A 25,185-nucleotide genomic window follows, 5' to 3' on the forward strand; every position below is an offset into this window, starting at 1 on the left:
TGCCACATTTTATCGAGAGAAAAAAGCGAAATTAAAAAGGATACTAAAACGACGTTAAGCAAACATTAAATTTCAAATTTATTATTTTCGGATTCATAATGACATACACTAATTATACTTTTCTGTTTTGTATAATATGCGTTTAGGAAAATTGAAGTTGTTTCGTTGATGTAATTGACAGAAGTGTGTATACACATTAATAAACCTATGTTACGTTGCGGTTAATACATTTAGGCTGATATAGTCTCACTCACGATTAATTAAGCATTCTATTTAGACGGTGATAACAATCATGAAAAAGCACATTCGAAAAGTTGCATTCACGGTGTAGTATAAACAAATGACATCAGATGTTTGGGTTGCTGTCTTCCCTCAGTGGTGACTGTAAAATAAAATATGCAAATGGACATTATAAGGTTTTTAGATATCCCCGCACTTGCAACAAGACGAAATACATGTTCGGCTACATAATTATCAAAAATAGTGTAACCTTTAATATGACACTTTGAATATCAGACATTAATCGTCGTAGAAAACGCACATTAGCAACAGCGTTTCATTAATAAAAAGCAACTGCGATTGACTTTTATTCAAATCATTTACAATTTTATGGAACTGAAATCCTTTAGTTTTTTATCTGCGGTATATTAATTTTTTATTCGATATATTGTTGGCGTTCCAATTGTTTTGACTGCGCGTCATTCAAGAGTTTTTTTATAATCTAGAAGTGGTTTGTTATCGTACCAAACTTATTTGCCGCGATTTTCCAATATATACATGCCATTTAAGTATTGACATTTACGGTGTAGACATGCATTACCCGTTTTTATGCAATGCGTATTTAGCAAAATCGATGCAAAAATGCTCATTTTGTCGCAATATTAAAGGGGCCTTTTCACAGATTTTGGCATTTTTTTTAACTTATTCATTAAATGCTTTATATTGATAAATGTAAACATTGGATCGTAAAAGCTCCAGTAAAAAATCAAGAAAAAAAATAAAAAAAGGAAAAGAACATTGCCCGGAGCAGGTTTCGAACCAGTGACCCCTGGAGTCCTGCCAGAGTCCTGAAGTAAAAACGCTTTAGCCTACTGAGCTATTCCGCCGAGTACACATACTTGACGTATTTTATACATTATATAAGCAATCTTCGTAGTTTCACAAAATTTAACGACAAAAACAGAACTCTCCAAATTATTCAATCGTTTCGCGTTGCAACGCTTTATAATTTTTAGGTTTTAAAATCGTCAAAAGATGCATATAATGGCTATATTAGAGCATGGTTAATGTTCAGTATTACTGTTTCCTCACAAATATCATAACTAAAACGAAAACTTACGAATCTGAAACAACTTTTTTCAATTTTGTCAATTTACCAAAGCGTGAAAAGATCCCTTTAAATATGTTAAAGTGCTTTATTATAGTTATAAGTTGAAAGTGTTTGTATTAGCATTGAAATCAACAAGGAGACATTAATAACTAATGCATTCGAAAGTTGAAATTGTGCAACCTTGAAGAACATGAGACCATTCAACTGAATTAAAATTCAATGGTATTAGCTTTAAATAACATAATGTGTTCCTTAAACAAACCTGCAAAATTTCGTACCGATACACAAAGCGGCATACTCCCGTCGTTTCAGCGCCATCAGCCAGACATTCAAAGTATCGACCCGCCCTCGTACAGATATAAATTTGACATCGGGTTTTACATCGGCCCGAGATTGGACCTGCAACCAACACCGAAAAAGGCATTTTGTGCCATCATCACTCATTATTTCTACCAAATCGAGTGCTACTGCTACTATTTACCCATTTTTCATTGTCTCGCTTAAGATTTGTTAGAAGTCTTTGTTCCAATACTAAGAAACAAAAGGCGTACAATTTCGCTTATTTATGTTCATCTCTTGTTTTCTTAAAATCATCTTCTCAAAACGTCCTGCTGCTTGTGGTGTTGTGTTATTTGGAAGTATTGGCTGTTCTAATATCTCGCTTAAACATGAAACTCGGCAAACAATATAATATAGACCCAATTTATTGCTGATTTTTATTACATATAACACAGAAGGAAAATAATAAGATGGTCGAGGAAATGTTTAACACATAAACAAATATGGAACATAAGCCATTTCGCATGAGCAATTTTAGGATATACTTTAAGAAAAAATACTGTATAAAATGTACTTAAGAAAATCACTTCCATCCGGTGTATATCAACGAACACACATAAAATGCTTACGCATTGTATGCTGTCATGATTCGGCTGATATGGGCGTGTTTACTGTGGTTTTACATTACTGATTCAAAGTAGTCGAAATATTCAAACAATACAAGAACTTAAAAAAACAGTAAGAATCGTATGTGTGTCAGATGCCAAATGTACCAAGCGGCAAGTTTATTTTAGTGTTTACTGTTTGATCATGGATTATACAGTTTTCACTATCACAGACAGATGCGGATGCTGACGCGAAGATTAATCTGTATAATCACCTCACATCTTAAATCAGGATTCGACGCTTTCAGTGCAAAGTACTTAATTTTGCTCATTTTAAGCCAATATAATCTGCCTACGGCTATAAGTTATGTTGAATTTACTTAAACTAAGTAAACATGTACGTGTTATTTTAAACAGATACTGAGAGTCTATCATTGTACGAGGTGTACCATATCACATACATTCATAGACAGTTTTCGCCATAGAGGTGCTATACATGCAACGTTTTATATTGTAACTCTCAATAGCAAATTAATAATTTATTATAAATATATATCATACTTGTTGACGAACGAAGTGTAAAATGTATTTTAATTTGCCTTGTTTGATTCGAACGCATCTACACGTATTTCTTCATTAATGCGTTATGGTCTACGATTTGTTTATCTTTCCTTATCTTTTGGAATATAATAGTCTGGAAAGTTATTTTTTAACAAAAGTTGAAAGTCGCTCAACAAAGGTTTACGTCAAAGTGAAGTCAAGAGTGTGCGTATATTACGTAACGACTAACTGATGTCGGAAACATGTAATAAAAAAATATTGGTACCCTTTTATTGTAGATGTGAACGTAGTTGCTAAACACGTTAATACTTGAACATTTCTATTATGCACCTTCAAATTCTAGCACGGTCATAGAGACCTGAAAATAAGCATATTCTAATCCAAACTATAGCCGGAATGAAAGCAGTACAAATTTCCATGGCTTTTTGCCATTTCATATCAGTGACATCAAAGGTCAGTGAAACGTTCGGTTTTGCTAACGAAGCACTGCCCAGGAGCAATAATGGTACAATACAAGCCTGTTAACTAAAATTAAATATGAACTATTTTCAAATTTGTCTTTGATAACGGCAACACAACTTGATTGAATTTGAGGGGCGTTGTGTGTGTGCACTGGCTGATAAGATTGTCCAACTAAACGCCGATTTGCCTTGAATAAATAGAGTTAGGATAAGGCCGCGAATAAGCCAATATGGGCGTTTACTATTAAATCCATTCAATATCAGAACCATTCATGCTTATGTCGGCGGCACTTGAAATGTTCGTCTATGGTAGGATTGTTGATAAGTTTTATTGGAGTGTAGAGGTTAAGATTTCGGCGATATCAAGGCAGGACATTTTGGATACAAAAACAACAACAAATAAATGATAATAATTATAATAATAATAATAATAGTAGTAGTAGTAGTAGTAGTAGTAGTAGTAGTAGTAGTAGTAGTAGTAGTAGTAGTAGTAGTAGTAGTAGTAGTAGTAGTAGTAGTAGTAGTAGTAGTAGTAGTAGTAGTAGAAGTAGTAGTACACAACAAAATGTAGTAATGCACAACAAAATCAGGTGATATTAAATGTATTTAATATATTGAAAAAAAGACTTGTTCATAGAATGTCTATTTAAAAAAAAATATCTATAAGTACCAAAGAAAATGTAATATTTAAATATGTTCAAATAATTCTAAGAAAAGGAAAAAGTAAAATAAAACAAAGGGACTGCCCTGGGAATCCAGCCAGAGATCTCTTGAAGCAAAAGGTTACTCGCTTCTAATACGCCACGCAGGCTTTTGAATCTATAAAGTATTTAAAGGGGCCTTTTCACCGATTTTGGCATGTATTGGCGTTTGTCATTTTATGATTTATATTGAGAAATGTAAACATCGTATCTAAAAAGTTCCAGTAAAAAACAAGAATTAAATTAAAGAAATAAAAAAGTAACTCTCAACCGGGCTCGAACAACTGATCCATGGAGTAAAAATCTATCGCTTAGACCATGCGGCCATTCGTGCTCATACAAAGAGTGATGAATTTTATACTTCATATAAGCAATCCTCGTAGTATCACAAAATATAATGACAACAACAAAACTATCCAAATAATTCAATCGATTCGCGTTGCAACTCTTTAAACATTTTAGTTTTTCAAATCGTCAAAAGATGCATATTATGGATATTTTATAGCATAGTCAAGGTTCAGCATTACTGTTGCCTCACTAATATCATAACTACAACGAAAATTTGCGATTCTGAAACAAATTTTTTTTATTTTGTTAATTTACCAAATACTGAAACGTCCCATTTAAAACCCAAGTCGCTCATTCATGTTTTTGCAGATTATTGATGAAAAGCGTGATAATTTATGATATTATCAATAAACGAACATATTTCTGTATATTTAACTTTTCTTGGTCGGGACTTTTACTTTCCTTCTTATTTTTAAATCTAAGAACAAATGTTGGAATATTGTCATTTTGCCAATCTTTGATTTTTTCCCGTTATAGCAGATTATACTGTAATAGATTTTTAAATAATACCTGCAATTAGTAGATATATCAAAGTTAAATAACCAAAATGCATACTTTATGTATTAACATGCATATTCATGTTTCTTCGCGCTTGCATCAGAATTCCTGATTAAACCGAACACTCTTGTTCTACTTCTAATGGAAATCGATTGGGAAAATAGGCTTAGGCTCGGAACGTACTAAACACATTCCGATGGAAACAGTACAAGAAGATGGTTCCTTAACAAATGACATTGGTTAAGTATTATTTAAATGGAAACATGCTTTCCAAACCTTACTTAATTGTGAAACGGACACTAATTTTGAGGAGAATAATGACAGAGTTAACATGTTCGAGCACCATAATACAGAACAGCTGAATTAAGGCATAAGCTTGTATGATGTACACATAGCTGTGAGATCCCTTAATAAAAACAAGGCACCGGGGCATGATGAAATACCAGTTGAAGTTATTCAGTCGGAACCTTGTATACATTTCCTGCATATACTTTTCTGTGTCTGCTTTGCAGCTGGCAAGATCCCAAACTCCTGGAATCTGGGCTTACTTACACCCTCTGGCGGACAAAAGAGACCCAACCAATTACCGGGGTATTGCAGTAAAGCATATTGTGCGGTGATAAATAATAGCCTTACTAAGTGGGCTGAAGATTATAACGTTTTCGCCGACGAACAAAACGGGATTCGGCGTAAACGAAGCACAATAGACCAGTTATCAACATTGACTGATATTATTGAATGTCGTAAAAAGAATAAGCAATCAACCTTCGTAGCCTACCTGGATTATTCTAAGGCATATGACCGGATCCCGAGGCGCATTCTGTGGTCAAAACTATAAAAACACGGAAATGAAGGGAAACTACTCAATGCTATTCAATCTTTGTACGAAAATGTGAAATGTGCTGTAAATGTCAACTCGTATAGAACCGTCTGGTTTGGCCAAAATGTCGGTCTAAAACAAGGATGTTTATTGTCAACTACCTTGTTTAATTTCTTCCTCATTGACCTTAGCCTGCGCCTTAACCAGTCAGGAATAGGCGTTCATATAGAAGAAATGACTATTAACCACCTACTTTACGCGGACGACCTTGTACTCATTGCTGAGACTGAGAGTGATCTACAGAGTCAAGCAAACATATAACGCTGAGCCTTATGTTAAAAATAATATTATACCTAGGTCCCATAGAAGTGCATTTGCTAAATTTCGTTGTGGTGTAGCACCACTTAAAATAGAAACTGGACGATATCAAGGCAATATACCAAATGAACGTTTTTGTTTTAACTGTATAAACCAAGTGGAAGACGAATATCATGTACTTATGTCATGTAATCTCTACGAAGAGACAAGAGAAAAGTTGTTCATAAAGATATTTGAACTTAATCCGGATTTCACTGAGTATAGTGATGATAACAAATTCTGTTACATATTATCTAATGACGAAATCGTTGAATACAGTGCCAAAGCTTGTCATGATACACTAGTCACCAGACAAAATACCTTGTATAGATAGGAAATATTTTGTAAATATGTAATGCTTATTGTACTAGCGTGTTTTGTTTTATGTCACATTTTAAACAAATGATTTTTATAATATCATGTTTTACAGCGTTTTTATGTTTATGATCATAATTATATGTCATAACAGTCGTATATATATATATATAGGTGTGTCTCTCATAACTCATACTGAGTGGTTTTGTACATGTCTTTTTATTTTTACCATATTTTTATTTGTGTATCTGTAATATAATGTACGAAAGTGAGACGTAAATAAACTGTCTGTCTGTCTGTCTGTCTGTCTGTCTGTCTGTCTGTCTGTCTGTCTGTCTGTCTGTCTGTCTGTCTGTCTGTCTGTCTGTCTGTCTGTCTGTCTGTCTGTCTGTCTGTCTGTCTGTCTGTCTGTCTGTCTGTCTGTCTCTCTGTCTCTCTGTCTGTCTAATACTAACTACACATCGACCAAACATTAAACCTAAAATTATTTAACAAGTGTGTAATATAATAGTGCAATCTAGCACATTTCAAGATAATTGGTTTTTATTAATACGCGTTTTCCTTTATCGCGGCTGAATGCGAAATCCAGTTCCGTTTACATTATTCAAGCAAAATTAGGAACTATCATGTTCTTCCCTAAAAGATACTTGAAAGAAACCAACGTGTGTCAGAAGTGAATAGAAATCAGCGTGCATGTAGACTGGCTATTAATTATAATAATACTATATTTATTGCAATACATTGCTGCTTAGTTTAAGGGAATGATAACCCAGTTCCTTATTTGATTTGAAAACGGAATACGAAAGAGGTTCATTGTTTCCTTTAAGAATCGAATGAGGAACCGGCATTTTTTTTTACTAAAAATAAAATAAAATATTTCCGAAAACACGTTTTTATGGATTCCAATTTTACATACTTTTAATTTTAACATTTTCACACCATCAAAGGTAATAAGAATTATCAAAAGCGCATTGGTCCCCACTCATAATTTTCTGAAGTTAGTGCAACTTGTACCTTTTGTTTATTCAGCCGTGAAAAGGGAACTTGGTAATCATCTAAAAACAAATTAATAAAAATATACTCAAACAAATATTGTTGATATCCAACCTATATTTAAAATGATTTTCATTGATTTATTGGTCTCTTGAGTTCATTTTCATTTTTTAATACGAATAAGAAGTTAATAAAGAGGAACAAACTTACGCTCCATATTAATTGTCCGACAATATCTGTGGTGAATTATTCGTTTCTTTGTTTTTGATCAAAGATTAGTACATCAACTAAACAATCACCAACTTACAAAAACAGTATTTAAATGGTTTAAATTGCCGAAGTTATATATATGGACCGTGCTCTGTGAAAAGGGGTATAATCCATGTGCGTTAAGTGTCGTCTCAGATTAGCCTGTGCAGTGTGCACAGGCTAATCAGGAACGACACTTTCCGCTAAATCTTGATTTTTTTCTAAGGAGATACTTTCTTGAAGCGAAAATATTAGATAATCCGAAAGTGTCAACCCTGATTAGCCAGCGCGGACTACACAGGCGGATCTGGGACGACACTTTACGCACATGCATTAAACCCCGTTTTCACAGAGCACGGCCCATATCGATTTTGTCTGCGCTATTCGGGTTACTAACTTATCGTGTATTCTACAATATGTAAATGTCAGTTCAACCAACTTGAAAAATGGCTTGTGTTTCTTATATAATTTCCAATCCTGTATGTACACTTTTTGATAGTAAACTTCGTGAGCGCCATAACATATGGTTTAATACCACATTCCATTCAATACTACCTACTCTTATTAGACTTCACCAACATTCGATTGCGAGACCACTTGAAACATACACTTATACTCTACCATTAGATCACGTCGGCGTTTGATATAAATTGCCGTATTTGAAAAGCTACGCAAGTTAAACGCGGATTTTCCCAAGCAAAACGACGTAAAACGTTACACATGGTTTTTAAATGTTGACCGATTTCTATAATATTGCACATTATCTAACTCAATAGCGCCATGTTGTTTGTTTGAATACCCTGCATTCCTTTTATTTAACAATGAACACATTTTTAAATGTTTAGTCAATAAAAAAAAACCTACAGTTAAATCTACCGAAATACTTATGGGTATCGTATTTGTCGATTGTACCATGATATTGATTAAAGTATAAAGTTTAAATTGATTGAAAATGGTATGCCGGATAGATGTTAATATTACAAAACATGTGTTAAACAAGGAATGCTGTTAGTAAATATAACATATATTATTCAAAGAACATTTCTCTTTTAATACAATGTATAGCAACCATTGAAAACGTAAGTTTACTGCCATTCGCGGACGACATTGTTTTATTTTGCAGTTTAATTTGGAAAACAAAACACATTGTAGACACTCGTATCACAGCTAAAATATTCAAATATTCCGTTATGCAACAATGTTAAGACAATCATTGTTTAAATTGCATTAAACTGCATTCACATCATCCATGTTTGTTAATAAATTCATCAGGAAAAGTGCGTTTCCTGCGTTGAGAGGGTCGCCGGCTTTAGCTTAACTATGTCCTTATCATGTCCTAATGATACCGATAACCAAACCAGTAGCTTGTACTCTTGACAAAAGTGCAGTAATAATGAACACTTACTAAGTTGCACTTTTTAACAAAATAAGATTATATAAATGAGACAATCGATTTATATTTGCGTTGACTATTTTTGAATGCAAGGTGTTATGCTGGTAGGTATGAATGTATGTATATAGAAACGTATAAGTTGTATGTGTGAAGTACGTGTCATGTTTATGCATAGCGATATTCTTCGTAAGATATGCCGTTTTGTTGTTTTAGTGAATTTATCTATAGTACCTTTAAATGTATTAATAATTTATCAATATTTATTTGAAACACTTAGAGAGGAATTTTTTGTCATACAGTAGTATGCGTGTCGATTTGTTTGGCTATTATTATTTCCATAACCCAGTTGGCTTCAAAAATCCCATAAATTGTTTCTACATACCATGCACTATCGTTATACATGTTTCCTCGATGTATATGGATGTTTTCTCTAACACTATGAGTTATTTCTCAGTTATTTCTCAATTACTAAAGTCTCTAAATTCTCTACATCGCCAACAATGTGAACATATGCACAAGCTCAATGAATAGTAATGAATAATATTCATTATCATCAAAGATATGAATAAAATTTTAATGTTTTGCCTATAACTCATAATCAGTATTAAATGCATTATAGTTATAATTGAGTATGACATGATTGTACAAACCTTCCATGAAAAGTGAAACCGGCAACACCTATACAATGCAATTCACACACTTTATAGTTTGCGTATTTTCTTGTATTTATTTTGTCATAGCTAAATAAAATGGATAGGTGTAGATGAGTAGCTGTGGTGTTTGACTTCATTAGTGTCCGTTAGCTATTCACTTTCACGTGATGCGCATGCGGATATTTCATTAAATTTAGAAAAAGGTATCGAATGCGGATCGGTTGAATTGTTTTCATTCATGTGACATGAAAGACTAAAAGACTAATTTGATGCCTTATAATACAAACAAAATACTGAGAAAGCACAGTTTTGTTAAATCGTTAATAAAACCAGAGACATGGATAGTTCTCTGATAAAACGTTTATTTTTCCAAATACGATTTTTCTTTCTACGCAAAACAGTGATTGGGTATTAATTGCTTTAGTTGTAGATGTTAAAAATGTCCTTTTTCCAAGGTCAAATGGCCGAAATAAAGTATGCCTGTGCAATCCGAAAACTCCAGCAAGGTAAATAACTGAGCTATGTATACATTCAATGTCTACCGCCGATTTAAAATGAGCCATGGTTGCAATTCATTCTTTATATTGTTTTAATTGTACCGTAATTATCACTACTAAAGCGCGCTCCTTTGATGATTCGCATCACCGTCTTTTTAAGTTCTACTGCACTGCTGTTAGGTTAGAAGTTTCACTATCAGACTTGTCTCCCTTAGTTCTGAAATTCAACATGCACAGCCTATATGTAAGATCGATCAGTTTATAACCACGATTATTTGGTTGAACTTGCCTATTTTTTTTTTTTGTAAAGGTTAATCCTGTTTTGGAAAAAAAGACTTATCTATGATAATTTATGACATTTTGGTATTTCCTTTAACACAAATCAATATATTATATTTCTAATATGTCGCAAATTTGTTAAACCTTTAACTTTTCATATGTCACTTGTTTAAGTAAACAAGCTTAGTGAAATACGAGAATAATTTGTTTTCTTAAATTGTTTCTGGAATCACATTTACACTTTTTGTCAAATGATGATTTTTGTCTAGGCCCAAAATGCTTGAGTATTTTAAAGTGCACGCAGTAGCTTATCAACGAATATATTCAGTTCCTAATGTACTTTAATTACTGGTTATTTCGGTCAGTAGTTCATATCTTGTCCTCACATGGAATAACACTGGCTCTAAATGATTGTCATTATCTTTAAAACTTGTACGTAAAACAATCCCCGCAAAACAACCCTTTTATTCGTCAGGATAAGGTTAACATCGCTCTCTGTGTCTAGAATTCGAGAACGAATTCCAACTTCCAGATGAGCATGTCACGGTAAGAAACTGAAATGGGGTTGGTGATAAAATATGATAGCGAGACGTCCCTGACTGCCTGCACACTTTTTAACGTCCGGCGCAAATGCGCGTTTTTTTATGATGTGAAATCTCTTCTGATTAACACTTTACTATTTATTCATATCCTTAATGCAGGGCGCATGACATAAAGGCATTGTGATTCTCGATTTAACTTCTTGCTCGGTGGTCAAACAAGTAGGATCGCACAAGTACGAGACACGAATCTTCAACCTCATGATCCATAAGCAACGCCTTAACGACTCGATTACGAAGACCATAGTATTCAGTGTTTACCTGTTCGTGTAATGTATACATTAGTTTTCGTCATTTCCGCTTTTATTGTATCGTTAATTTCTACGGAGCCTCGCGGCGATCTTATGAAATAATATGTTTTATCCCATTTTCACCGCGACATTGACGGTATAACACGTTGTGAAATTTACTTGCTTTTATTATATAACTGTTTAATGCTTTTAACAAAATACAGGTTGTATCAATCGTCCAAATAAAAAATCCCGTATTACGCTACTCGCTGTTTCCAATTCCGTATTACCATACTAGCCGGACTACTTCGACCCATTTAATGACGTCATATAACACGCAGCGAAAATAGAAATATTTTATATTACGAAATATATTACGTAGTTCATCGTGTGACGTCATTTCTGTGACAAAACACAATAGCTTTCTCTAAACTCTGTAAGGACATGTCGGACGTGTGTTTTTTAACAGTTAACTATGTGTTAAAAACGTATTAAGGAGTGTGTGTTTATCATTCATAAATGTATACTTCGATAGGAATACAGTACAATAAAATAGTGTGGTTTAAACTAAGTTTCGATAAAGACATGGACGAAAGACGTTTTTGTTATAAACATCGGATTAAAGTTGTCAACTTAATTGTTATAAAAATTGGATTAACGATGGCATTAAGGTAAGCGTGTCGGAAACCTGTGTTTTCCCGGTTCGAATGTTTACACGTTAATTTACATAAACTGTATTCATACGCGTCTTAAATAAACTATGGCGTACCATTTAGTCATTGTTTTGTCAGTTTTGTTAAAATAAAAAATACATTTGTTAACTGTTTTCGTTAGTTGTTGTATATTATAAAAGGAATATTACGCTAGTAAATTGTTCCAAGAGTTTGTATCACTCTCTTGGCTTGTGCTATTTCGCATCACACTCGAGGCTCCGCCTCTCGTGTGATACGTCATCACACAAGCCACTCGAGTGATACAAACTCTTGGAACAATTGACTAGCGTAATATTCCGTATGTATTCAACACGTTGGAATATACCTGTCGCGTGCACGGACTACTTTTTAAATGACGTCATGCGATATGCGCTAAAATAAGGTCGATATTGTTTGGTTCATTGATCGAATTATAAGGTCACCCATTAGAAGAAAATGTGCATATTTTGCAGAAAAATATATATATGACATATTCACCAAAAGACATGTTGAAATAAAATATAAAATTACACGATTTTTGTTTTGTTATTTTTTATTTATATTTACTTTACCACTGAATGATTTTTCATAAGAAACAAAGTCGACAAGACTTAAGCTTCAAAATTATACGACCTTCAACCTTTAAATCTAGTCATATGACATAATTTTTCGCCATCCGTATAATGAATCAGCTGATTGATGGCGTCATAAAATGACATACTTATTGCTTCATTTTCCCCATTTTTTCGGACGATTTATTATAAACGCGACTTATTTTACATGTTTTCTACATGTACTGTATGTCGACATATCTGAATTGTCAATTGATCTCGTTTTCCTTATTTCGTGTAATGTGCATTGTTTATAACCAAAGCATATACTTTTGACATTTAACTTAAATATTAAGAATGTACAACACGCCATACACATATCGCACAGTTCATGAATAATCTGCCATGTTTGCTTTCCTATTTAATTCACGTTAGGCATAGAGCTGTGTAAAGTATAAGATGGTAAAAATAGCACCACACTGGAATTGGGAACGTCCCATTTTGTACACGGGTATTTTCTACTCATTTACGTGTTGTGTACTGGAATGTTTTCCATTCTTTGTGTATTTATATATTAAATTATTTTCTTGTACAATAAGGGAATTTACCATAGATAAATAAAACATTGTGCAAGTTTAAACATAATCATGTTTGTATGCAGAAATCTGCAAATGCAACCGAGTTTACCAACGGCTATTATTAGATAAACTGCTCCGGTTCATTTGAACAGCAGTAATGTAGAGTACATGACGTAGCGTGTGACGAAGAAGAAAGTTTATCGCGTTCATAAACTCATTTGAATAAAGTGATAGAATGGCATGAGGGTCTTTATTTAACTATGCTAAAATAATTATTAAAGACCCTAGATGCAAAATCGTCAATTATTGAGTTAAATGGATTATTAGATGGATTTTAAAGGATAATTAAAGGTAAGATACTAGTTCTTACGTGTTTTGATTTTTGTTTGTACTTTTGTCGTTCCCTGTTCTCGGGGAAATGATTTTAACATGGGCGCCATTGATGCATCGGATCACACACGGCATACCCATAACATTATATCAAAAACACGTTCTGCGCGTCCTTAAATTCGTCGTCCGAAGTCGGAAAACGTATTGCCCTGTATATTTTGTCAAATAAAGTGTCAGTCGCTGCAAGTGTCTGTTTACTCGTCAAAATTGTCAAGGTCTTCGATAGCTAAAGAAACTTCAGCGTACAGTTTATTTAGTATTGACAGACCTGTACAAAGTCGCGCCAGTCAAAAACCATAAAAAGCGACATTTAAAGTTATGTTAGCCAGAACTAGGTCGTCGATGGTGTACATGTATGTTGACATCGACAGCATTTTGTCAGGAGCAACCGCCGCCATATTGGATTTTGATCATTTTCTTTCGAAAATAAAATGAATTATAGTAAAGTAAAATCTTCTTTTCGCGATCGTAATGTGTTAAAATTCGCATACTGCGTACAATTGAATGTAGGCATATGGTGATATTTTTACTTGTTTTACAGTTTGTGTGTGAATTTTTTACAGACTATTTTGCGTACCAGAACAAATACATGTATATCACTACGCATGGTTACATTTGTTAGATTTTAAGCGCTTTTATGACTGAACTAAAATTATTGTTAATGTTATTATATCTATTTATGTTAAATGTCACGTTGAAAAAATCAAATGGGATAAATAGAATACTAGGATTAGCGTTGAATACAGAGAAGTTTATGTTGCTCGGCTCGAACCCCGAAAGCGCTCGCCAAGGCTCGCGCTTCCGGCGTTCTAAGCCTCGCAACATAAACTTCTCTGTATTCAACGCTAACCTAGTATTCTCTATATTCAGCATTATCAAGCATAAACTTAAAAGACACGTAATAAGTAATATGTATTGGCTGCAGAATTACTTCATACACGTACTAGTTGAAAAAGTGGTCTAAAGTTAATGTATTTCACATGCGTTTTCATCAAATATTTCATACCGACATGATATAGGATGGAATAGATTGGCGTGTGCATGTGTTCCAGTGGATGTATTTTATAATGTATATATTTGTTAACTATTTTTTAAATTACCAATTATAAATTGAAAATCATCACATGTCAAAGAATGTTAATCGCATTCGCATCACAAATTGTTATGCAATTTTGAAATAGCTGAATGTTTTCTAAAACTATTTCGTAATGTGCTCATCTGACTTAGAATACGTATTGGGTTACATTCAAAATTCATAAATTGCTATCATTTTCTTTTACGAGTTATTTCTAGACGTGACTTTTGTCTTATTATGTCATTTGAGATATGATTTAGAAGATCATTACCGAGTCGCGACAGATGTTCGTTCTTCTTTTTTGAAACAAGTATACGTATAAAATTGTAATGAGTGCTTCTTTTAAAATGTTATATGTAATTTATTGCAAGTTTAAAACAAAACCACACTACAAGAACCTCATATATCTTTGTCGTAGAGAGTTTCGTGGTATTAAGGCAGTTAAATAAAATGTGTGTGCACAAAGCAGATACTCTGCCGATTTCTGGAAAAAGAACAAAAAAGACAAATTATAAACGATATTTGGTCGATAATGAATCAGTTCCTTTACGTTGACTTAAATTTAGTACAATCGTCAATAAAACTTTTACCGACGAATACGATCTTTTCATTGTGTTGGCGAACTTATTATTATATGGAACGAAACAACATTATTGAATTTATATATACAAGGTGTGTTGTCGAGACATATAAATATGCGCATTTATGTTCCAGTACATAGTGACCCAAACTTTACATCAAACTGTTATGCCGAATCCATCTTGTTACCGGTGTTCATTTATCTTCATGAGAAGAAAAAAATAATATTTAAATGATTCATGGGCGGTAAGTTATTAATATGTAAAGTATTCGCATTTTCAATATTTCTCTGTACAGTTTGATCGAATTTTAATGGCGAATCCATCTAACTACCACTGTTTATTGACAAGAAATAGTCATTTAAAGCATCTCAGCTAAGTTAAATTTTCAAATGTAATAATGCATAAATCACTATCATCTTCAGACCATTATTTACGCGGCTGTTGATCAAAAATTAAAGGCCAGTGTTTCACCGGTAGTTATTATAGGTTTATATTCAGAACTACCGCTACAGAACTGAGAATATTTTGACGAAACGCGTAACAAAGAAACTGTTATGTGCAAAGATGGAACAAAACAAACGCGTACCTTTCCTCCGAGGTCATCGACCAGATAATTAGAATTCAATTATAATACGGAAATAGTAAAATAACTCCAGACCTATAAAGTCATTCTCCTAAAACGCGATTTTATTCATCGGGCTATACATGAATGTTTTTTGTCAAAAATAAAATGACGCAAAATATATTTGAGATACAGGTGTGATAATGAAACTAAGTATACACATAAAGTGTTTTGCTTTTCCGTTCCAAAACGATGGTTCTACAACGATTCTGTTTTCATATTGTGAATGCAAATGGTATACATAGCAAGGCAATATATAAGATAATTGGATTGCAGGTCAAATTGTACTGACAATGCTTCCAGGTTTCATTATTCATATATATATATATTGGATATAAATGTATTTAGATGTGGATATAAATGTCACTAGAAATGATACTGACTAGTCTTATGTAAAGAAGATCACCGATTACTGCATACTTATAATTAATGTGATCTTTGTGCAACGTGTTTGTCAAGGGTATAGTACCAGAAAGGCCGTTGTTTACCAAGAAGGCATTGGAAAACACTCAAAAGTAGAAACAAGAAAGGAGACCTTGATACGAAATCTTTACGTGCGAATGATTTGTTTGAACATTTCAAAACATTGTTCAATAATAAAAATGAAAATCACACTCCCATAAGTGACGGTTCGAGTTCAACCATAAGCGATCACTTATTAGAATCTGATATTTCTGAGATTGAAATAAAAAAAAAGCTATTAATCAGCAAAATAACAACAAAATTCCCGGCCCTGATCAGCTCCAATCAGAGCTCTTTAAACACACTGCCGATATAATCATTCCATTTCTTAAACATATTTACAATCGAGTATTCAAAACGCATGAATATTCACATGAATGGGGAAAGGGAATTAGCACTCCTATATATAAACAAGGGGATGCAGACGGTGCAAAAAAATATAGAGAAAAAAATATAACGGATCATCCTAAGTGATAATTGGCTAATTATACCGACTTTGATGGCAAAATTAACGGCTTTAAATTAAAAAACTGAAACATCAACTACACAAACAAAATATTGTGACTAACGAACAATTCAAATGCGATAATTGGCGATAATTTTGCCGACTTTGATTATAAAAATGATGATGATGATGATGATGATGATGATGATGATGATGATGATGATGATGCGGATGCTGCTGCTGCTGATGATGATGATTAGATACACCGAATCAACAAATTCACAATTTGTGTATACATGATTAAAAGGAAATAGATACAAGAATCATATAAAGCTATTCTTGTTGACCAAATATCATAGTATAACTAGCATCATTTTGTAAAAATGCAGGAAACAAAAATAATTCAGGCTGTTAATTGCCCGATTACATTTCTTGGATGCACATGCATAATTTGCATATTTTAGATTTTAAACTTCAAACGTGAAAGTACTTACCGTTAAAAAACACAGTGAACTTGGTCACATATTTTGGAACTTTTTGAAGTTCGTCAACAAATGCATTTAATTGATAAATGTTAACATCGTAACGAAGAATCTCTAGTATAAAACAATTTTAGAATGAAAAAAAGAAAACAAAGTTCCCTATATAGGCTCAAACAAGTTGACCTTTGTATTAAACAGTTTTTACCAAAACCAATCGGCTGTCCTGGAAGTGACCTTCATACGTGCATTTTATGCTAAGAAAATAAGCATTTCAAGTATTTTTTAGCATAAAACAAATGCAACACATTTCTCCAAATCACTCAATCGTTATGTTTTTGTTCCTCATACACGTACATTTAGTTTCAGTATGAGTAAGAGACTAGAGAATTTTCACACCATGCTGTAATTAAAATTATTCATTTTTTTGGAATTCGTGACAGAAGTGGGACGATTGTATTTCGACAAAGTGTAAAAAAAGTCGCTGTAATTACCACGAATCAGAAAACAAATGGTTATTGATTCTTACAGAAATCAATAATAAGGGATATTTGATATCAGTGGTGGAATTTATACAGTTTTTTCTGTTTTGAATTGTGACAAATTGAAAAAAAATAAACATCACAATATTATAGCACACAACAACAATACAAATTGAAACAGACAAAGTCAACACAAACAAAACAATTGTTAATTCGTAGATTGAACCAATGTCAAGATGCACATACAAATTATGAATTAGTATTTACATCATTAAGCATAGTCACTTCAACATTTTTGAGAAACTAAAGCACGTAATAATAAATATATGCACATGGATTAACTGTAACGACGTCGCAAACTAGAAACGCCACAATTTAAAACAGTTATCGTAGATATCCATGTCAAGTTTATTTTACAGACGCCGGTAACACAATAATGTGTTTAACCACGTTAACGAGGCGTTATGATATGGTTGCAAGATATGAGTTCATAAGTTTATGTTATCGCCAACAAAATGGAACATACATTATACACTAACTGGGTAGCAAAATTTGCATGGGCATTTGCGCTGCACGAATGATATACAAGATCATCTGAAACTGTACACGATAAAATACTAACAAAAAGTTGTGACTCGCTGATGTTGTATGAACACTAAACCAGAATTACAAATTAAATAATATTTTTTTTTACCGATAATAACTGTAAAAGGTCAATCGTATCAATGGCAAACACACCGAAAGAAGAATTGTCAAACACTATCGTAATAGCAGAAACACTAACATATACTAGCAATGTATTAGAAAGAATGTTAAAAGATGTTGGAAAAACACACCCAGATGAAGAAAGACGTGTAAACGAAGAAGCGACTCCACGTGATCCTCGTTTTGGGCCAGCGACCAAGATAGAATTAGACGTGGTCAATCCTAAGCAGCACATTGGACTGTTTGGTGCGGTGACATTCGGCATTGGAAGCATGATCGGTTCTGGTATCTTCATTTCTCCAAAGGCATCATTAGCTTTTGCCGGATCGCAAGGTATGTCAATTATACTTGGTACTTAATATTTACATTCTTGGTACTAACAGTTCTTAATATGTAAATATTATTTATTGAAATAAAAGCAAATATTAATTTTAAAACATTTTGAAACTAAGACCTTGTCATATTATCAAAATATATATTTGATTTATAGAAAAAGAATTTAAAGTATTGGCATTTATAGTCTTACACAAATGAGTTTGATAAAAATAAAGGAAATGGAGCCATCTATATTTATTCGACCTTGAATAATTTAACAACTTCCATCACTTTAATGCTATATGTATGTTATTGTGTTAATTCAAGCTGTAAAGACGTAAGTTAACATTTGGTGACTCACACATACTTTATTAAACGTGCTGAAGTGAGGTATTTAATGATAAGATGAGCAATTTATTCTACATAGTGAGCGTTAAATGCATTATTTGTAAAAACAAGGGACCTATTCACAATTAAACAAGTAACCAAATGCTCTTTTCAGCGGGACAATAAATTCAATATATGTTGATGTACCAAGTTAGTGTTCGTGTGTCTTATGAATAGATATCGTCGCGGAAAATTAAAATGGAATAAATCGTGCCACAAAAAAATAAAACGAGCATTTTGTATCTCGTTAAATCTATGTTACCATACCACATCTAGCGTTAAAATTTTGGCTATTGGTAAATTAAACGTTGATTTTTTATGTAAAAATTTTATTTTTTCAAAACATCGTACGAATTTTTCGTTAATGTGAGTTTTCTTACTTTAAATATATTTTCGTTAAATAATATTGTTTCTAGAGGTCCCTGGTTCGAAAAGGAAAGGAGGCACAATTTTAATTTTGTTTTTTAATAATTATTTTCATCTATATGTAATATTATAGTTTTATAATTAAATTCATTTAAGGACTTTCTTTTTTTTCAAAAAATAAGATGCGGAAATAGGTAAACAAATCCATTTGCACAGAAGTGTTTTTTTTTAATGAATTTCAGGTATGAGCCTGGTTATATGGTCTCTCTGCGGCCTGATTGCCTTTATGATGGGGCTTGTCTACGCCGAGCTGGGAACCATCATACCGCGTTCCGGTGGAGACTTTGTCTACATCCGCAAAGGATTCGGACCAGTTCCGGCTTTTCTTGCTGTGTGGGTCATACCTTTATTCGTGCAAACTTCATCAACAGCGGTCTTAGCACTGGTGTTTGCGGACTATTTATTACCTTTAGTTTATGGCTCATGCCCTCCTCCGAATGTTCTTAGGAAACTAATAGGCGCGTTGTTAATAATAACAATTGCAATATCAAACATCGTCAGCCCAAAGTTTGGTGTCTTTGTCCAGATGATTAGCACTGTTGCTAAAACGCTCGCACTGATTATCATTGCCATAACAGGAATTGTTTTCATATTAAAAGGTCGAACTGAGAATTTAACAAATGCGTTTGATGGTTCGGCTTCAGAAGTGACATCTTATTCACTAGCAATTTATAGCTGCGCCTTTGCTTACTCTGGATACATCCGCATCGGTGAAATAGCTGATGAAATCATCAATCCACAAAAGAATATTCCACGCGCGCTTATGATTTCTATAACATTGGTGACTGTGATTTACGTCGTTGTCAATACATCATACTTTGTCCTTTTGCCCAAGCCAGAATTTTTAGGATCGCCCGCTGTTGCCTATGATTGGGCTTTAAAGTGTATTCCATCCGTTGCTATATTCGTACCTATCAGTGTCATGATTTCCGTCTACGGATCAAATAATGGCGGATGTTTTGGATCAGCTAGAGTCATGTTTGCGGCCGCCAGAGCGGAACTATACCCCGAAGCTATTTCTTTTCTCCATGCTAAAGATTCTACCCCAATCATATCCTTAGTTTTATTTCACATAATTTGCATAATAATGTTGATACCCGGTGATATTCAACAGCTTATTAACTTCCTTAGCTTTATGAGGTCCTTTGTTACACTTTTGTCGTCTCTTTCACTTTTGCGCCTCAAGTGGTTATCGAGAAAGGAACCTAAGAAAACAGGATTTCGTACAAACATCATTTTCCCGATCGTAACAAGTTTAATTGCAGTGTTTCTCATAGTCGCACCATTTATTAATTCTCCCAGAATCGAATTTCTGTATAGCGCAGCTTTCGTGTTTGGTGGATATTTTCTCTACTTTCCATTCGTTCATTTTGACTGGAAGCTACCAGGAACAGACAGAATTACGGTATTCCTGCAATTGTTATGTAATAGTTGCCCGACTGAGAAAATCGACTAGATATATATTTAATCAGAAGATATACGCAAAATTATAAGATGTATCATTCGTACTTTACAATTCAGTAGCGACATAGGACAAATAAATCATACGCAAAACAGGTGAAAAAATGCCAATATATACATGTTGTTCATTGACGTAACATTTTTATTACCGTGTATGCTTTGATAAGGGTTATTGAGTCAATTTGTTATATATCAAGGTGTTTAATGTATCTTATTTACATTGGCATGCATTTTTCCACTTCCTGTTTGAATGCAGATTGGTTGCTAATCAATGATATAGGGGATTACAGAGCATATGGGTATGGGTATCATTTAATAAGAGACATACACCAATTTTATTTCTCTGACTCAAACTGATAGCGAATAATTGTTTTTCTTAGTACCGTATGTTGTGATATCTGTAACGAATTGGGACGGGAAAATCAATTCCGCTGGTTAGTGCTGTTGCTGAAAACACATCACGAAAACGCTTGTTTAGAACTGGATTATGGGGAGAGTCTGACAATTATCAATACAAATTAGCAAGGGCTTGCTTTGAGAGCAGTATATCATTTATCTATGGCCTTAGATGTCACGTTGATATATGGTCAATTATAAGGGTTTTTAACCCGCCTGTTCATGTCTGAGATGTAACGATAATATGTAAATAGAGGTTACGTTATGCGAAGTACTGTACTGTAAGTTTTTTTGTATATATGTGAGATGTTGAGGTCCGCTTTTATCATCTCGCTATAAGATTCATATGAATATACTGTGGCATATATTACAAAGTCATGCTTGAATGTTGTATTTAGTATATATAGTTACATGTAAATACGTTAATGATTGTTCATTCGCACTAAATGCATTTTTTGTCTATAATTAATTTGCTAGAGTTTTCGTTGATATAATTCGTTGCATGTGAATTCACTTTTCTCGTTAAGTTCGTTGTCTTATGCGCGAAATGCAATGGTTCATAACACTTACATTATGTCTTAAATCGAAATTTTAATTAAATAAAATATTATTATTCCTGTAGTACAAATATATTTATTCGTGTAGTACAAGACGGACATGCAAATATACATACGATTACATTTATGGAAAGAAGCCTATTTTGCTCTTTATACAAAGAAAAATTCTATTAGGTACTTATATATGAAAAGTTGTTTGACTTGCTCAAACTGGCACATTATGATCCGGTCATCAGACGAAAAGACTCCTTACAGTGCTTCCTGGTCTATGCTTTCGTTAGCATCGTGACAATTCAGAACTGAAATGATTTTCAAAGCACACTTCTTTAGGTACTTCCAATTTCACTAATATATAGGCTCAACTTTTAATATAATAATATAATATTTTGCTAAAATATGATTTAATTACATAGGTTCTTACCAAATACACATAAAGAGAAACTTCGGTTGCACCAACCGGAGAGAAAACACTTATTACACAATGCGGTCATCTATTTATGGCAACGAACCAATTTCCAGTGAGACAGAAAACAATGCACTAGACGAAGATCTACATAAAATACGTTCTAACACGAACAAAACTGGGGTCACCGCATTGAAACATTCAACGAAAATTGACTGGAGGTTTGCAGCGGTTTCAATGACCTTCTAACATCACACTTTTCCCAGAAATTTTAATAAATCATTAACGTGAACATAACATTTACCGTATAGCATCAATATTAAAATATACACTAAATTAAAGTGGATACAACTAATTTAATATCTTTCAACGTCACGGTCATCTAGAGTTCAGATCACTAGCACCGTAACTTATAGACGGTTAATACAATAAACTCAGAAAAAGTATCAACAACATCTCGTCTTAAAAAAATAAATAAGGCCAAATATTTAAAAAAAAAACTTGCGTTTCGAAATGTATATATTTAGCCACAAGAAATAGTAGAAGTTAAATTCTTTAAAAAAAAGTTTCAGTGTTCAAATGAAATATTATTGAAACAGCAAGGTAAGATAACACTATCATGATTATATAGGCCATACCAAGATAGATCATCTTAAAAGCATTTATATGGAGTACCATTTTGGTCGAAAGTCAACAAGACCAACTAGATAAAAAGAGAAATGTACTTCGACGTACAAATATGAAATACACTTCGAAGTATATATATTTGTATGTCGAAGTACAATTTGTTATTGGGTACGAAAACAAGTTTGGGTACGACAAAAAATTTCGGTACGAAAAAAAATGTGGGTATGAAATAATGTGGGTATGAACAAAATTGGGTACGAAAAAAATTTGAGTACGAAAACAATTGGGTACGAAGAAATTTGGGTACAAAACAAATTTGGATAAGAAAATAAATTTGGGTACGAAAAAAATAGGGTACGAAAAAAAATTCGGTGCGAAAAAAATGGGTACGTAAAATTTTGGGTACGAAAAAAAATGTGGGTACGAAAAAAAAATTGGGTACGAAATAAAATTGGGTACGAACAATGTTGGGTACCAAAAAACATTTGGAGGTACGGGGAAGTTGTACCCGTGTACTTCTCGATAAATTTGAAAGAGGACGGGAACGGTACGAAAATTGGGTACGATACAAAATTTAGGAACGAAAAAAAAATTCGGTAGGATTAAAATTGGGTACGAACAAAATCTTGCGTACGAAAAACAAATTGGGTACGAACAATGTTGGGTACGAAAACAAATTTGGGTACAAAATTGGGCAAAAATATGGATAAGAAAAAAAATTGGGTGCGAAAAAGAAATTTGGAACTAAAAACAATTTGATTACGAAAAAAATGCATTGGAAAAAAAATTTGGTACGTAAAATTTTGGGTAAGAAAATAATGTATGTACGAAAAAAAATGTACGTTGTGTACGAAAAATGTTGGGTACGAAAAAACAAAGTGTGGTACGGGGAAGTAGTACCCGTGCACCTTGAGAAATTTGGAAGAGGACGGAGACCAAGCTGCTTTTTCCTTTATCAATAGCCCTGGGTGGGTAACTTGGACATGGATGGTCGAGATAGACCTTGTTGTCATAAGAGATGTTCAGTATTAACTTGAAGTCAATAGTTGAATAAATGAAGAAGTTAAGTTAAAACAAAATTTTGGGTTAGCATGGTCGGCAACTATTTCCTCCTACACTATTAGCACTAGAACCTTGAAACTTACACTCAAGGTACCTATGAGCATATGTTCAGCGGTGCACTATTTGGAATTGATTTGACCCCTGGATCAAGAGTTATTATCCCCACGTTTTTCGGAGAAAAAGTGGGGATATTGTGGTTATGTCCGTCCGTCCTTCCGTCCGTCCGTCCGTTCTGGCCACCTGCTTCTCCTACACTATTAACACTAGAACTTTAAAACTTACAAACATGGTAGCTATGAGCATATGTGCGACGGTGAACTATTTGGAATTTTGATCTGACCCCTGGGTCAAAAGTTATGGGGGTTGGGGTGGGGCCGGGCCAGAGATTTTTACTCGTTTGTTTAGGTTATTTTACTAAAATGTCTTCATTTCTACACCGATTGTCTTCAAATTGATACTCAACCTCTCTTATGACAATACGGTCAATCCCAACTATGCATGGCCCCATTACCAACCCTGGAGCGCCCCGACCAAATAGGCCACGCCCACCAAAATTGCCTTTTACTATAATTCCTTCATTTCTACACCGATTCACTTCAAATTGATACTGAACCTCTCTTATGACAATACGGTCAATCGCAGCTATGCATGGCCCCATTACCAACCCTTGGGCGCCAAGCCTTGATAGGCCATGCCCACATAGGCCACGCCCTACCAAAAATGCCTTTTACTATAATTTCTTCATATCCTCACCGATTCACTTCAAATTGATACTGAACCTCTCTTATGACATTAAGGTTAATCTCAACAATGCATGGTCCCATTACAAACCCTAGGGCACCCAACCCACATAGGCCACGCCTACCCAGAATTGCCTTTACTATTATTGCTTCATTTCTACACCGATTCACTTCAAATTGATACTAAACCTCTCTTATGACAATACAGTCAATCTCAACTATGCATGGCCCATTGCCAACCCTGAGGCGCCTCGCCCACATAGGTAACGCCCACCAAAACTTGCCTTTTACTAGAATTTCTTTACTTCTACACCGATTTACTTCAAATTGATACTGAACCTCTCTTATGACAAAACGGTCAATCTTAACTATGTATGGCCCCATTACCAACCCTGGGGCGCCCCGCCCACATAGGCCACGCCCACCCAAAACTGTCTTTTACTATAATTTCTTCATTTCTACACCGATTCACTTCTAATTGATACTGAACTTCTTTTATGACAATACGGTCAATCTCAACTATGCATAGTCCTATTACCAACCCTGGGGCGCCCCTGGGTCAAACATGCGGCGTGGGGAAA

At 33.9% G+C, this 25,185-nt stretch overlaps 1 protein-coding gene across 1 annotated transcript; it reads left to right on the plus strand.

The window, feature by feature from the left end:
- The first annotated feature begins 17,952 nt into the window (after positions 1–17,952).
- Positions 17,953–21,899, plus strand: LOC127871540 (b(0,+)-type amino acid transporter 1-like). The gene is made up of 2 exons (XM_052414577.1): positions 17,953–18,563; positions 19,541–21,899. The coding sequence occupies exons 1-2, from the start codon at positions 18,251–18,253 to the stop codon at positions 20,812–20,814; spliced, it is 1,587 nt and encodes a 528-aa protein (XP_052270537.1). The 5' UTR covers positions 17,953–18,250; the 3' UTR covers positions 20,815–21,899.
- Positions 21,900–25,185: the final 3,286 nt, after the last annotated feature.

This window comes from Dreissena polymorpha, chromosome 3 (assembly GCF_020536995.1).
Source record: "Dreissena polymorpha isolate Duluth1 chromosome 3, UMN_Dpol_1.0, whole genome shotgun sequence".
In the NCBI taxonomy this organism is placed as follows: domain Eukaryota; kingdom Metazoa; phylum Mollusca; class Bivalvia; order Myida; family Dreissenidae; genus Dreissena; species Dreissena polymorpha.

Bases quoted from the DNA above. Each gene is read 5' to 3' on its own strand.
- LOC127871540 (XM_052414577.1), top strand. From the start codon at position 18,251: ATGGCAAACACACCGAAAGAAGAATTGTCAAACACTATCGTAATAGCA. The intron at 18,564-19,540 runs GTATGTCAATTA...AATGAATTTCAG, and splicing joins AGCTTTTGCCGGATCGCAAG to GTATGAGCCTGGTTATATGG.